This window comes from Populus trichocarpa, chromosome 3, assembly GCF_000002775.5.
Source record: "Populus trichocarpa isolate Nisqually-1 chromosome 3, P.trichocarpa_v4.1, whole genome shotgun sequence".
Taxonomy (NCBI): domain Eukaryota; kingdom Viridiplantae; phylum Streptophyta; class Magnoliopsida; order Malpighiales; family Salicaceae; genus Populus; species Populus trichocarpa.
In genome coordinates this window covers 12928091-12944071 of record NC_037287.2, presented here as the reverse complement: position 1 = coordinate 12944071, position 15981 = coordinate 12928091, and the positions used below count along the sequence as shown (strand labels likewise).

General features: G+C 34.7%; 2 protein-coding genes across 7 annotated transcripts; both read left to right on the top strand.

Annotated features, from left to right (window-relative positions):
- Positions 1 to 380: 380 nt before the first annotated feature.
- Positions 381 to 6930, top strand: LOC7491924 (rop guanine nucleotide exchange factor 14-like). 2 transcript variants are annotated; one of them, XM_052451728.1, is made up of 8 exons: positions 381 to 758; positions 1652 to 1871; positions 3893 to 4285; positions 4848 to 5002; positions 5096 to 5170; positions 5258 to 5527; positions 5961 to 6308; positions 6392 to 6930. In XM_052451728.1, exons 2-8 carry the CDS (start codon positions 1799 to 1801, stop codon positions 6782 to 6784), a joined length of 1707 nt encoding a protein of 568 aa, XP_052307688.1. In that variant the 5' UTR covers positions 381 to 758; positions 1652 to 1798; the 3' UTR covers positions 6785 to 6930. The 2 variants fall into 2 exon arrangements, with proteins under 2 accessions (XP_052307688.1, XP_024452352.2); XM_024596584.2 differs by lacking the exon at positions 381 to 758 and adding an exon at positions 1390 to 1557.
- Positions 6931 to 9521: 2591 nt separating this feature from the next.
- On the top strand, positions 9522 to 15337 carry LOC18109215 (alkylated DNA repair protein ALKBH8 homolog). 5 transcript variants are annotated; one of them, XR_008058659.1, is made up of 8 exons: positions 9522 to 10052; positions 10190 to 10276; positions 11016 to 11141; positions 11366 to 11656; positions 12013 to 12078; positions 13454 to 13918; positions 13987 to 14037; positions 14879 to 15337. XR_008058659.1 is itself a non-coding variant. In XM_024596628.2 (7 exons), the coding sequence occupies exons 1-6, from the start codon at positions 9636 to 9638 to the stop codon at positions 14017 to 14019; spliced, it is 1020 nt and encodes a 339-aa protein (XP_024452396.1). In that variant the 5' UTR covers positions 9522 to 9635; the 3' UTR covers positions 14020 to 14037; positions 14879 to 15337. The 5 variants fall into 5 exon arrangements, 4 of the variants coding, with proteins under 4 accessions (XP_024452396.1, XP_024452395.1, XP_052306934.1 ...); XM_024596628.2 differs by lacking the exon at positions 13454 to 13918; XM_024596627.2 differs by lacking the exons at positions 13454 to 13918; positions 13987 to 14037.
- Positions 15338 to 15981: the final 644 nt, after the last annotated feature.

Genomic DNA, 15981 nt, shown 5'->3' with positions numbered 1-15981 from the left:
TGGACATGGATTTCAACATGTACAAACAATTATTTAGAGCTAGGGTTTGTTATACTTTGACTTTTGCTCATTCCCAGAAGAGAAGAGAAGATTTCAAGACACAAAATAAATGTCTTATGTCGTGTTTTTTGGTCTTTAATAGTTATATTATATATAAGAGTATTTTTATTTTTTATTAAAATTTAAAATTTATTTTAAAGTGTAATTTTTAAAAAATTAAAGCAAAATATCATCACCATTAAATATTAAAAGAGTTAGGGTAATTTCCCCTTCAATTAACTATGGTGTTAGTAAATAAGACATGTTATTGTGAAACGGTACGTAGCACGTAGTAAGCGATTATCAATTAAGGACGCGTCTGGTCACCGGTGAAAAGAAAGGATTCTCCAGATAAAAGAGAGAGAAAAACAACCCCTCTTTCTATCTCTCTCTCTTGTTATAAAATGATTCGGTCTCCATTGACGATTTGCTCTCCTCTCTCTACAAGGGAGTCCAGCTCTGGCGTTGAAGTCAATAGTCATATAAATACTAGTAGCATGTGCCTTCTTCGCATATAATAAATGTGAGATATCCTTGGTGGGTTCATAATCTAAGTGTAGTTACTCTCATTACTGTTATTCTACTCATAATTTCAAGCAAGAAGCCTCCCATACACGCGCCATGTTCTGTGTCTCTTCTCCAACTGCAGAAGAAGCTTTGAAGAACTGCTGCTACTCTTCCACATGAACGTTGCTCTTGAATTATTCACCTCGACAAAGGTACGTTTCTCTACCAACCATTTACTTTTCCTTCGTTGTAATTGTCTTTTTTGAAGCCACATTAGTTATTGTCAATATTACAATGATTTTTAAGAAGGGTTTTTATCCTCTCATCTTTCTCTTCCTGGATCATGTGATTTCTTCTTCTCTTCTTGTTTCATCCAAGGCATTGTTTGGTTCATATTTTGGGATTTTGAAGGACACCTTTTTTGCTCTTGTATGGGGCTGGTTTCATACATATAAGTGTACAAAAAGCAAGCAGAGTGTTTCCCAGATTGCAATTTGAAGATTTGAACTGAACTTTGATTTGGATTTGGGTCTTTCCTTTTCGATACCCATAGACTTTCTGCTCACTTACTGTTTTAAGATCACTGGTAACAGTGCAGTGAATCTAGCTTGAGTCATACGTTCATGGCACTTGTCTTTTTTTCTTCTTCAACTTTTTGACTGCCAGTCCAAAAGAGCATACATAATCATCCAATCCAAAAAAGCATACATAATCATCTCTGCTTTACTCTTCAACCTCTATTGTAACCAAAATTCACTTAAAGGTTGCAGCTTTTTATTTCTCTCTCTTTCCTTCTTTTTTTTTTCCTTCGTTTTTTCCCTTACCTTCCATTCTACTTTCTAGCTAACAGTCTAAACATAAAACTGAGGCTAAGAAGCTTCGGTTTTTTATTGTGAAATGAAACAAAGAAGAAGGAAAGGGGCATCTTGGCTTTCTCTCTCTCTCTCTCTCTCTTAATTCAAAACTGTTTTAGAGATTACAATGTCGAAAGAGCAATTTCCATCTGCCATGGTGTGTCACTAATCCCAGCAACATTTATCACTTCTCTTGAGTACAAATGTCTCTGAATATGTTACAGAAACGTATTTGATGTTTATTGTTTCAGGAAGAGGGCCTTGTTTGAAGCTTTTTGGATTGTGTCCTTGATCATCTTGAGCTCCTTTAAAAGGTCCATCCCTGACCCTGACAATAGAAAAGTTGTTTCCTATCCAAAGGGATCGATAAAGGGGAACAAGAAGGCTTACAGCGAGAAATGATGATGAGAAGATGGCTCGCTTGCTGCGCTAGGGACACAGAGATTAGCCTCGACTTTGATGAACAAGAGAGTAAGATTTTTTATGTTCTTACTGTAGTATTTTTTTGTTGGTAACACTAATAGTACCTAAAAATAAATGAACGAGACAATGAAGTAACTTAGTGGGGGGCACCAATGTCATTGTCTAGTGGTCCTGTCACTGTTGTTTTTGAATGGTAAAAAATGGTTTGATTTCTACTTGGACATTCATCCACATGGGAAACCTTCTTTTTCTCCTTCTTATTGGTTTCTGGGTTTTTATATGCTTGAATGCATGTATATTTACCTGTCTTATGGTGCACAGTGCTCCTGTGAACCCATACCACCATCCAGCATTCCACCATTTTTGGTCTCTAGTGACAGATCTCTATCAAGAGCCTGTCCTCTTGTTCTTGATTTGTTCGTGGAAAGAAAAGTTGTTTGAATCTAGTGGTCCATTGGGTCTCGCTCAAATGATTTTCTGTGAAATTTCCTTTTACGGTGGCCCGCCCAGATAATGATAACATAGGAAGCTTCTGCTTTGTGATTACGCATCTTTGTTGTCAGTAAACTTTGAAAAGCCCTAATTTGAGAAATCATATTCATAATTCCAATTTCAGTGTAGTTATCTTTCTTAGAAACTCGTTCATCCTGTCTAAGCTAAAAATTGTCACCCTACGAGACCAGCCAAAAGTTCAATACATTTGTACCTTCTTTTCTGTGCTCAGAACGGCATGCGCAGTAGGCACGTGCTTCTTGTCGTCTTCTTTTCCTAACGCACCATCCATATGCTAACATATTTACGATGACAATTGTTATTGATGGACAAAAAAGCAGTCTTTATAATGCGTAGGCATTAACAGTATAATTCTCCCGTGGTTCATGGATGAAATGGTCAACATCATCGATCAAGCCACGTAGCTGATGCATCTCTTATTACATACCGACAAATAAGTTCTGATATATGAGGCTGGTGGAAGCTGAACCTTTGACTTGTAGCTAAGGAAAGATTCAAAATTAGGGACTGTAGCCAATAATAAAAGCAATTGTATCTGCATGTGCTGAAACCTATATTGTCAACAATAGAGACAAATTTGGCAATTTACCTGCCCCACTCATATGCCTAGATCTCAAGGTTTATAGCTACTAGATCTTGAGTGATTAAGAGAGAGAGAGAGAGAGAGATCCAATGTATGTTTTTTAGCACGCCGCTTGATTTTTAGTATAGCCCCTTGTTTGGTAGCTAGTCCTGCTTACAGTCATACAATGTAGTGAATAGTTAAGCCCTTTGAGTTATGACAAGATAAAAAATGGAATAGCTTGGCAGAACTAGCTAGTAGCAGTATCGGAATTTCATGTGACTTCTGATAAGAGACTTGACTTTGGTGAAAGCCTGGTATATTTGGATTCTACTATGTGTTGAAGAAATGATTGAGATTTGGGATCTTAAGATCAATCTTGTAAGTGGAATTTAATTAAGCTAAAAATCTCGGGCATTATATAAGTTGATTTCATATTTGAACGTAAAGAAAATCCCACGACGAGACATGTATTCTTGTTTTTTTTTCTTTTTAAGGAAAAGAAATTTTTATATGGTAGTAAATACTGCTATGTTATTGTATAACTATTTTAATTTAGTAGTTTAAATTTTCAGATAAAATTTTAAGATATAATTTATATTATTTTTTAATATTTTTTTAATTTTTAAATAAAAATCATTTAGGTTTGATACATACCTGTAATATTTTATACTTTTATTGTTTAATTATTAAAATACTGTTATTATATCAAATAACTAATTTAACTCAAATATTTTTTTAAATGAGATTCAAGATATGAGAAATTTGACTATAATTTTATCCTTTCGTACCAAAGAACTCGTATCTCAACAAGAGTTTATCATCTTGTTTGAATCATCAGCTGTCGGATGCATAATAACATGTCGAAATCCAAAAAGCTTGTACAACCCATGTTCCAAAAGTGCCGATCTTTAGTGCACTTCGCCTCAGTTCTATGTTTTTCTTATTGATCCATGCATTTTAGTGGATAACTACATAGTAAATTGCATTTCAGGGATAATGACGTATAATGGCCTTGAGAGTTGCATTATAAACAACCAGTCTTACGAAAATGAAAGCGGGACAAGCAGAGGAGAGGGTTGTCTAAGCGAATCTTTCGACGATGATGGTTGTTCAAGCTGTTCTTCCAGCAAAGATGCTTTTGGGTCATTTTCATCTAAATGGTTGAGAACGAAGAGGGATGAGCATGGTTTGGATGATTGGGAGGTCGCTGGAGGCCCTCGTCACTTTTATGCTAAAGAGAAACCATGTTACTCCCTTCAATATTCAGATGTGGAGACAATGAAAGAGAAATTTGCAAAGCTGTTATTGGGTGAAGATTTCACAGGAGGGCGTAATGGCCTCAGCCCTGCGTTGGCATTATCCAATGCTATAACAAATCTTGCAGGTAAATTATATCTCCATTTGTTCAAGCGTTGCCTATTTTGGTTTGCTTGCTTTCTGTAACCCTTTCACTCTATGATTTTATTTCACAATCTTTCTTTGTTTTTTGTATAGGTCATTTAATCTTACACTGTGTTAAAACTGTGATGGACTAATTCATACTGATTTTCATTCATTGGGGAGATACATATGGAGAAGTGGTAAAATAAGACGTGTCAAAATTTCAATCCATACTGATTTCATTCATTGTGAGTCTTTAAATCAGTGAGGGAAAAGAAGAAGAAGCAATAGTGATGTTTTATGTAAACATAAAGAGAGTGATACAATATTAAGTTTATGAGATGAAATAGAAACATGGTTATGTTGGTGCTGTTGCTACAGGATTAGATGCATGACGTACAAGCATTCACTTCCGAGTCTGATTTAAATCTTATATTGTGTCGTGAATAATATTCGGTTAAACTTTATCAGATTTTGATTTTTGTTGATATAATCTCGGATCATGTTTTGTGTATTGTTTGTTTTTATCACTAATCAACTCTTAAAATGCTTAAAATGTGTTGTAGCCACGGTTTTCGGGGAGCTGTGGAAATTGCAGCCATTGCCTGAAGAAAGAAAGACCAAGTGGCGAAGAGAAATGGACTGGTTGTTGTCCCCTACAAACTACATGGTTGAGTTAGTTCCTGCTAAGCAAAACTGTGCCAATGGTCGAGCGCTAGAGGTACTCTTTGTTTTTGTTGAAATATGAGGAATAAAATACAATGTTTTGTATTATTTGGTGAGATATATAATTAATCTCTTGATATTGAAACAGATAATGACACCAAAAGCCCGTGCAGATATCCATGTGAATCTTCCAGCACTTCAAAAGTTGGACTCTATGCTTATTGTAGGCCATCTCTTCATTCTTAAAATTGAGATTCATTTGCAGAGAGATTATTCTTGCCAAGTGCATTGAATTTTCAAATGTGAATAGGACACGCTGGATTCAATGGTGAATACTGAGTTTTGGTACTCAGAAGTAGGCAGCCGGGCAGAAGGCAGAACCAAGAGCGCAAAGGAGAGCAAGAGATGGTGGCTCCCACTGCCGCAAGTACCGACAAATGGGCTTTCTGACTCGGGAAGAACGAAACTGCTCAATCAGAGTAAGGTGGTCTATCAAGTATTCAAGGCTGCCAAATCCATCAACGAAACTATTTTGCTTGAAATGCCCGTGCCAACCATTATTAAGGATGCACTACCAAAGGTGAGATTGGTCTCTATTTCGTCAAAAGTGATACTTAAGCTTGTAGAAACCTATAGTTGGTGGAAATTAAAAATAGCTCCTATCCAAGTTTAATTTCAGGTCATTTTAGCTGAAGAGAACCTGCCATTGTCACTAAATCTTGGATTGCCTGTCATGTAACCGATCAAGGCATTTATTTTTTAATTATTTTTGGTTTTTAAACCATGCCATGAATGGCTTAGAAACCTGAAGTAGAAGTGAAAAAAATATAGCAATTTGGGACATCTGTTTTGAGCTAGTCAACTGTCAACCTTTGACAAATAGTTTGTTCAGGCATGGTTCTGGTTTTGCACTGTGACGGATGAATTTGACAATATAATGGCAAATGAGAGAAATAAAAGCTTTTGAATGATGCCATCCTTGTTTGCTATAACTTCAGTTGTCCTTCTTACAGTCTGGAAAGGCAAACCTTGGTGAGGAACTGTACAAGTTGTTGACTGCAGAGTCAAACACAGCTGAGGAAATGCTCGATTCTCTTAATTTACAATCAGAACACAGTGCTCTTGAAGCCATCAACAAGCTGGAAGCTGCCGCTTTTGCATGGAAAGATAGAATGACTGCACAAGTCGGTGTTAAATCTCCTGTTCGAACACCATGGTCCTTTGTAAAGGACCCGGTGTCAGAGTTTGAAAAGATGGAGTCACTGTTGGACAGAACAGAATCCCTTCTACAGCAGCTAAAGAGCAGATATCCAAATCTTCCTCAAACATTTCTTGATTCTACAAAAATCCAATTTGGCAAGGTGAGCTCCAGTTTAGACCTTTGATTAGAAAGATCACTGTTTCCTAAAAATAATGTGTATGATTGTGGTTGCTAATTCTGCAGGACGTGGGACATGCAATCTTGGAAGCATATTCACGGGTTCTTGGAAACTTGGCATTCAGCATACTGTCTAGGATAGCAGACATTATGCAAGAAGATTCATTGACCAATCCCAGTTCTCCTGCGGCTACATGTTGCTTTCCAGGAATAAATTCATCAGGATATGTTGAGACTCCAGCCATGTCCTACATCTCCGACACTCACTCATCGAATCGGTTGAATAAGGTGGATGTGAAGCATCGAAAATCCAATGCTAGTCATATTTCTGATCAGGAACTCTCTTGTAGCGAAGCCAGGACAAGCTCGGTAATTGCAACACCAAGTCGAAGTCGAGTATGGTGCATTGGTGGAGATGCTTGTAGAAGTCTGTCCCCTAAAAAGTCTCCAAAACATTAAAAAAAGAAAGAGAGCTTTGGTATTTATATGCAGGTTTCTGTAAATTGTGTTACTATAATGTTCACTGAGATAGTATGAGAGATGTTTGATTCTCCCTCATGCATTAACATAATTAATCATATGAATAAATCAGTGTTGGTTTGGCAGTCATGAGTGTACTCTTGGCGAAGAACATGAATTGCCAGGGAAAACTGTGGCGAATAATCTAGTTCTAGCTAAATTGATCAATCTAGTTATAGTTTTACTTAAGCAAGTCGACCCCCTTACGTTTTTTTTTCCTTCTTATTCTCTCTCTTTTCTTTTGAAGATCAAGACCTGGACTTACTCAAGAAATTAATTAATACACACAATTTTGTTCCGAACCTGGTTTATTTCCAGCATGGTTCATCCTAAAATATGTGAATATTTTCCTGGCTAGGAGCCCTTTCCCTTTTATTTCTTTGGTTATTTGTTTACTGAATGTTTTTTCTTTAAATTAATTTTTTTTAATAATTTTAGTGTGTTGGTGTTAAAAATAATTTTTTTAAAAAATAATAATATATTTTTAAATAAAAAACCTTTTAAAAAATAATCAGAATAATAACAAAATTAAAAATTCAACTTGATTTGGAGAAAAAGTATTTAAGACTGTTATAATTTATCTATAAATATTTTGATAAAAATAAAACTATCTTAAAAAAATAATGTTTTTTCCCCTTCTAATTTCTTGATATTTTGTGATACACGAGGATCTTCCTATCAATAATTGACAGTATAGTTTTAATATCCTAATTTAGGTTTTTTAAACCTATTTTGAAAAAAAATTAAAGCTCTTAAATTAAAAAAAAAATTACACATTTTTAAATTAATAATCACTTAAATTTTATAATTTAAACTAGAAGCATTAACATGATAATTTGATATTATATCATGAAAGACATATATTAATTATTATTGATCTTGAACTTATTGTTTTGAAACCATGAAAAAAACCGACATTATTTGAGAAACCGATTATTTCAGGGAGAAATATCTGATTAATTTATAAACATTTTCTTAAATTGCCAGACATAAAATGCTTGACAAAAAAAATCTAAACAAGCAGTAATTTGTTTTTGTAGAAAATAAAAATAGAATACTGTGTATAAAAAGTAACGAAAATTTGAGAATTACAAAAAACATCCAGCCCGTACACCAAGATATTTAATGATAAAGCCCAGCCCAGTAAAACTATATGGGCTGGAACCAACCCATCGGCCCACTCAGCTTCCTTGTCAGGTCTGGACAATAGCTATTCTAGTCTATTTTATAGTAATTGACTACATATGGGCACGCGCTGGTTCGTATTTTATCTTTGTGGAAAAAATAATCTCTTGATTCTGCAAGTGAGTTTTAAAAAAATAAAACAATAAATTAAATTAGAACCCTAAGTTGATTTTATTTTAATTAAACTATAAAAAAAATTGATAATAATAGTAAATGAAAATAAAAATGGTACCCTGACAAAAAAAACATTGAAGATATGTAATTGAATAAAAAAAATAGAATATAGTAAACTCAAAGTTACGTTATAAATATATAAGGTGAGTAATAAGAGACGAGCCGGCTCAGGTTTTATATAGCTTTTTAATTATTATTATCATTATTATTATTACTATTATTATCACTATTAAAAATAATATTATTAGTTTCATTATTATTATTATTAATGTTATTCCTATTATTTTTATTATTGTTTATACTGCTGCTACTACTGTTGTTGTTACTATCATAATCATTAATGTCATTACCACTATTATTAATATTATAATTATTATTACTATTATTGTTATTACTACTACTATAATTGTTATTGTTGTTGTTGTTGTTATTATTGTCATAACAAAAATTATAAATTTGATTTAAAAGATAAACTTGAAAATTATAAAAACTTTGACAAAAAACAAAGGAAAAAAATAAGATATTAAAAGAAAATGAACCAAATTGAAATTATTATTATTATTATTATTGAGAAAAGCAACATAAACTTGATTTGAAGGATAAAATTGAAAATATAAAAACTTCGACAAAAAAACTAAGAAAAGAATAAAAAGTAGAAGGGACGAATATATATACAAATTAAAATTGAATGGTTAAATTGAAACAAATGAAACTTTTAAAGAAGGGGATATGATAAAATTTAAAAATCAAAACTAAAAAAACTGAATCTGAAACGCTAACAATAATGCGGATTGGAGTTCATTTTTCGATCTAAAAGAGAGAAATTAAAAAAAAAAATCACCAACAAAAAATTGATCACCCTAAAATGACATGTATTACTTAGCAAGGAAGAGGACTCGGTGAAGAATCAAATGAGATGGCATAATAATATTCCCCGTCACCGGAGACACCGTGCACACCACTCAAAGCGCGCGGTGCCTCCCACATAATATATGTTTTTTTAATTTTTTAAAAATTAACTAAATAATAAATTACATTATTATCTTAAAAAAATCGAGGTTAAAAGATACAAATACTCCTATTTCAATGACTTAAATCTCTAATCCAAAGTCATATTTGTAATTTTATTGTATATTAAAAGGAAAAGTCCAAAACACCCATGCCCTATAATTTTATTTTTTTAATTAGAGGTATTATGGTAATTTTATTGTTCTTTAAAATAATAAATAAAACATGTAAAATGAATAATGTCATGTGTAAAAAAACAAAAATAATCCTAGTTAAAATAATGTTTTTTGCTCATTTTACTATTACAGTAAATAGTGCGAGTTTGCCTTGTCTTTTAGCATTTTTTTTATACATCGGCATCAGCTGGCCTAAACTGCCGTCTCCTCTTTCACCCGCCACCATAACATCCGCCGTCTCTCCAAACATGGGCGTCCCAAGATTCACACGGCCCAAAACACCGGCAACCGATTCACCAAGTCCTTATCTCTACGTAGCCAACTGTGGACCAGCGGTTGGGCTTTCTTATGACACAATTGCTTCCGTGTTTAACACCTTTGGACAGGTGAAAGGAATTTACGCAGCAGATGAAAGCGGAACACGTGTTATAGTTTCTTATTCCGAAGCTAATTCTGCCCAACAAGCTCTTACTGCACTGAATGGGAAATCTTGTGCTGATCTTGGTGGCAGGTCTTTGCATATTCGGTATTCGGTTATTCAACCAAATTGCGAGGCTGAGAGCCAGCAGGTTAATGAACACATTCCTGTTTCACTGCTGGACTCGGAGGTTAATATTCCTGGGCTTTATTTGGTTCATGATTTTCTCAGTCCTCAGGAAGAAAAGGTTAGCAATGTTTCTGCTTTTTAGCTTTTCGGGCGGGCGTGGATGCCTTTCTGAAGCAAAACTCTTATTTTTTATTTGTGGGGTGTGTTTGCATGTATTGTTTTATTAGAGCTTGGTGTATAATTTGTATTTTTCAGGAGTTACTGGCAGCAGTTGATGAAAGGCCTTGGATAGGTCTATCTAAAAGGAGGGTGCAGCATTATGGATATGAATTTTGTTACGGAGTAAGTATACATTGCTGAACTTGATCAAACCCATTGTTATACTCTTAATGATTTTATGACAGCAGAAATGGCTAATTTACAATGCTTTGAGAATAGCTGTCATATATGTTGTGAAGATATCTACTAGATGGACATGAGGTCTGGGAACTTTGTTGATATAATTAGCTTGTCAGTTGCTTTGATTTCTAAAGGTGGGAAATTTTCTGAATATGATCTGTTAACTTAGTACTACTGCTCCGGGAGCCTCTCAGTAACCATATTGTATTGTCAGAGCAGAATTTTGTAATCTTTAGGTTTCTCAGTTTTTACCATCAAGGATCGGCATATTCTGATTGACCCAACAACCATTTTATTGATTTTTCGCAAAGAAAGATCAAAGAAATATGCATGCATGGGCAAGCACATCTGCCTCAATAAAGTTCCTAGGTGTTCTTCTATGGTTCAAACAACTGTAACAGACTCAAGATGTTAAGATTTGTCTGTGCTTGTTAATTTGTATGGGTGATTCTTAAATAGCTCCCAGCCAATACTTTTCCTGTGAATTTTATATTAGCAAGATACCAATAGTAGTAAATCTGAATTGTAAGGACCTTAGGAAATTCTAGGATGCTATGCCTTGTCCATCTCTTAGACATGATTCTTTTTTCTATAATTTGTTGTTACTAAAGGTGGCTGCCTGGTTATGAATTAAATGTGAGAGTGCTAAAAACTCACCAAATCTTTTCCTGTTCTGGTACAGACAAGGAATGTTGATACAAAACTGCATTTGGGTGAACTTCCATCATTTGTTTCTTCGGTACTTGAAAGGATTTCATTGTTTCCTGGCCTTAACAGTTCTACAAGCATACTCTTGGACCAACTCACAGTATGTAGTACTTTTCCTACTAACCATTTATTTTAGTTGTGATCCTGTGTAATCTTATGCATGAGTCCTGCTATGTTATCTTATCTTATGCAATAGAGGTGGCAACTCTGCATGTTAAACTGAATGTGGAGTAGTACATATGGCTCAATGGCTAGGGCTCTTGCATTTAATTTATGCTTTGCTTGATTATTTATTAATTTTTGATAATCAGTGATAATTTACAGGTAAACGAGTACCCACCTGGGGTGGGCTTGTCTCCACACATAGACACCCATTCTGCATTTGAGGGATTGATTTTTAGCCTTTCATTAGCAGGGCCTTGCATCATGGAGTTCAGGAGATACTTGGATGGTTCATGGGTTCCTGATGCTGCCTCTAGTGCTTATACAAAGGTGGAAAATGTTGTCAACTGCTCAAATCTAGTAAGGAGGTCTCTCTATCTTCCTCCTCGGTCCATTCTTCTTTTATCTGGGGAAGCACGCTATGCTTGGCAACATTACATTCCACACCATAAGGTAAATCATGTTGTTGATCATGGATAGAAATTAGTCCCGTGTTGCAAATTGCTCTTTATGAAGTTCAAGCATTTCCATTTCCAATGGGATTAATGCTACCATCCACCAATTAGAACAGTTGTTATCAACGGGAATGTTCTGATTTACATATAGTTTCATTTTTTTTGTTCAAATGGCAGTACAATTTTGTTATGGATAGCAGCATCCTTCCTCTGCAACTTTCTTTGGAATGATACGATATTGTGTCTTTATTTGATGTGATAGAGTTTTCTCTCTCCTTGCCCCCTTTGTTTGTGTGCTCTAGCATTGAATTTCCTCATCCCTAAATACAAGGTTATATAATAATCGCATTGCAGATTGACATGGTGAATCAAAGTGTGATCAGAAGGGGTGCAAGAAGGGTATCATTTACATTTCGTAAGGTGTGTGACTTTATTGTTTCTCCTTGTTCTACTTTTTTGACTGCATTGATTTTCAACAAATATGTTCTTTTGATATGCATGCAATGAATAACTTTACATACCTTTGCTGGAAACAGTCATTCAGTTCATATTTAGATATTCCAAAGCCCACTATACTATTTTAGCTATCACTATCATGGATATATTGTTTAAATTCTTGTTGCTCTAAATGGTTGCTTCTATTATCTGAAGGTCTAAATGATGGAAACAAAACACAGTCACTACTTTTATCCATTTGCTATATAGTTTTGTAAACCGCGTGTTGACCCAGATGATTAAGGCATCATTGTTGGTGTTAATGAAGACAAGGGTGGAGCTTCTAAAAACAAATGCTCATATATCATATTAGGAGCACAGTACAAAGATAACTAACAAAAGGCACACCAAAAAGAAAAAAAAAATTCTCTCTACCTAACTTGTCTTTTTCTCATATGGAAGAGACCAAGTTTGGCTATGTATTCAGGACTAGTATTTTAGGTTGGTTGCTAATGTTCAGATTCTTAGGTCAGTATCAATTTGCAAGAGTTAGCTGGTTACAAAGAAAATCTGCCCTTGTAGTTAAATAAATATTTGATATTATTAGTGAAAGCTTGCTGTGTGGTTAATTTTGCCACTAGCTTCAAGGTAGAAATTGCAGTTCTTGGCATTATGGTTTGACTTTTTAAAATATTTTCTCGGAGGTTAAGTTGTCGTTACTTGGTGACCTAGAAGTTGTTCTTACAAGACTAGTGAATCATTTTCCTACAAGGACTGGACTTGGGGCCACTTTACAAGCAAACCTTTGTTTCTCATTATAGAAATCTTTTTGAACCTTAAACCTTACCATCTTGTTCAAATCTCAATTTTGTTCAAGTTCCGGACATAGTATTCCTGCTGTTTGCGGTTTGACATTGTCCCCCCCACCCCCCCCCCCCCCCCCCCCCCCCTCTATGTCAACTAGTAAAGACAACTGTTATAAAATATTTTAAAACTTCACATTCTAATCATATGACTACCACCATATTTAATAAACATAATTTCTGAGCTAAAATAACACTAATCTGATTAATTTTAGAGAAAGCTTCTGCTTAGATCTTTTTCCTAAACAGCTAGCTCTATTGCTTGTATTCAATTACTTCTTCAATCAAGAGAGTCAGTTTTTGACTTTTAATCCCCCCCCCCCCCCCAACAACTTTCTTGTTATCTTTCAAACTCTGCAACTTGCTTCAATCATGTCCTTTATTGGAATGACATGACATACTGTACATAAAAGGTGAGAGATGTTATTGGCCTATATGATATTCAAAGTTCAACCAAGGAGATATAACCTTAATTCAGGAGTGGCTTCTTGGTGTAGGAAGAGACAACCAGCATTTTTCTTATCGACTGCTAGCACAAAGAATGAGTTGCGGCAGTGGTGCCATCGGAAAGACATGTTTAATGCAACTTTTAAAGGATCTTCATCAATCTGTTGGTTATATAATCCCTCTACATTGCACATAACAATAAGTCAACTATTTGTTTGGCTGAAAATCTTACATTTCATGCAAAAGCAAAGGATGTGTAAGTGCGTTAACCCTGTTTGAGCAGGTAGGTATTACAAGGAGAGTTAGATCAACAATAATTTGCCACAAAGAACAAAGTGGCTGGTAAATTCACTGAAGGGCACAATAGTAAGTAACAAGCTTGCGTAGTTTGGATCATGGCTCAGAATTACAATGGGAAAATCGTTTTTGAAGGGGTGTGTTGAGGATAAAGAACAAACCCTTGGTTGAAGAAGCAGCATTAAAGCTAGCTAGCAATAATTAATTATGAAACCAAGGTCTGGTCCATTATATATAAGAGTTAATTTAAAAAAAATATTTATTGACCAACTTTCTCATTATGTAGCTGTACTTCAAAAGAAGTTGCTCCCAGCCATAAGGGAAGTCTTCTCCAACGGTAATAAAAACTTCTTTTTATTTAAGTGTGCAGCTCATTGATATATAGCTTTATACCTTGTAACTGACCTAGAGAATGAACCGAGACTATGTAGTGTTATAAATAGGATACTTGGGTTCAGTCGTAATATGTGCTAGAAAATGAGTATTGTACAAGTGAGCACTCCAAAGACATGAACATTTATAAGAGTGTAGATCATGGGTTTTGAGTCAAGGGCATCTTGAATTCAAGGAAACCTCTCCGAGTCACCACGGCAGCATTTTTCTGAGAAAAATTTACTTGTTTCTTTTGTTCTGAGAGCCTCTTGTGTTGCGTTTAAATGTAAAACTGGTTTGCTTGTTCTTGGAGGCTTGTATTTCTAGACAGTTGGTTCCTTAAATAAATGTGTTTGTATAGGTGTGCCTGTGCATGACCTAAAAACCGGATAAAAAATGCCATGAGAAATACCTGGAAGGAATATTGAACAAAATGCTGCATCGGGATTGACAAAATTGAGGTGTGATTGTTCAATTTGTTCTGATACTAATGGATTGTAATTCAATTTGTTGTGGTTTTAAATGACTGCATATCAAATTACTTTGGACAAACTGTGGCTTCTACTTAATTCGTTGCTAACAATTGCCATCAAACAAGGATTGGATTATCGATTTTTTTATCATATTAAGTTTTGTGAAAAGAACTCTTCTTACATGTATAGTAACCTGAAAAGGCTCAACTTGCTAGAAAATTGGTTTTATGACCTAGGTTTCCTTGAGAAACAGATTGGAAATGGAACAAGAATTCCTTTTGTCCATTACAAACAACTTCAATATGTTTGGACTGATAAGCTTTGACCCTGCAGGTACTTAGAGGTCCTTGCCAATGTGAATTTCCACAATACTGTGATTCAGAAAGATAGGAGAAGCTGTTGGGTGCCATTTGAGGTAATCGACTGAGCTTTTTGACATAGAGTGTGTTATAACTATATTTATGAGGGTGTTATAACAAGACCAAGTCTGAAGAGAAGTCCGCGAAGAAATCCGGAAGCATCTAATATGAAACCTAGAGTTGTTGTTTTAATTATTTTTCTTGCCTTCAAATTGGAGGCAATAGGAAACAATGAAGGAAGCAGAAAGTTGGCGCCAAAAATGGGATGAGCCAAAATAGTACGAGTAATTAAAGCTAACACTTATCACCTGTAGGACAAGCAAATAAAAAATTTCCCCTATGCGTGGCACTCCAACCATTTAAAGGTGTAATTCTATTGAAACATCAGGTTTTAAATCCTCATTTTTGTGATGAAAATTTTCTAATTTATGCCTCCATTAGCATTGGTGATGTTTCGCAATACTAGTTGCTTTATTTTGACTATAGTTCTGGTTTGCCATGGACTTGCCTACATATTTCATGTCATCCAAGTTCTTACATCACCATCATTGTATCCAAATTATTTATCTCCATGTTTAGTTTCCTCCAAATTATTTATCTCTTTAGGATTGAATATAAATAATTGTCTTGATGATTAGTTTACATCTCCATGTCTCCATACATTTATTTTCTACACATAATCTCCATAACTAAACGAAATGTTTTATTCTACACTATCTACATAGATGATACATTAGATTACACATAATCTCTATATAAAAGGAGGTTATGATACAGACAATAAATACACACAACTTGCAAAACTTAGACTACAAGCTTTATTCAGAAAAATCCACGCTGATAAAGAACACTACCACAAACAATACTTAAACATTACACGTGGAGGTGTTTGGAGGAGACTCAATATGCTTTTTCTCCTTGTACCTTTACTAACTAGTCCACCTTGCTAAATATGTTCTGTAATTGTTAAACAAGCTCTTATAATACCTGCTGTCGAGATTGTTGTTCCTCACGTTGTTGTTTCATGTTGGCTGTTGTGTACAATGATCGTGACATTCTTCTTCCGTTCGCTAGGTT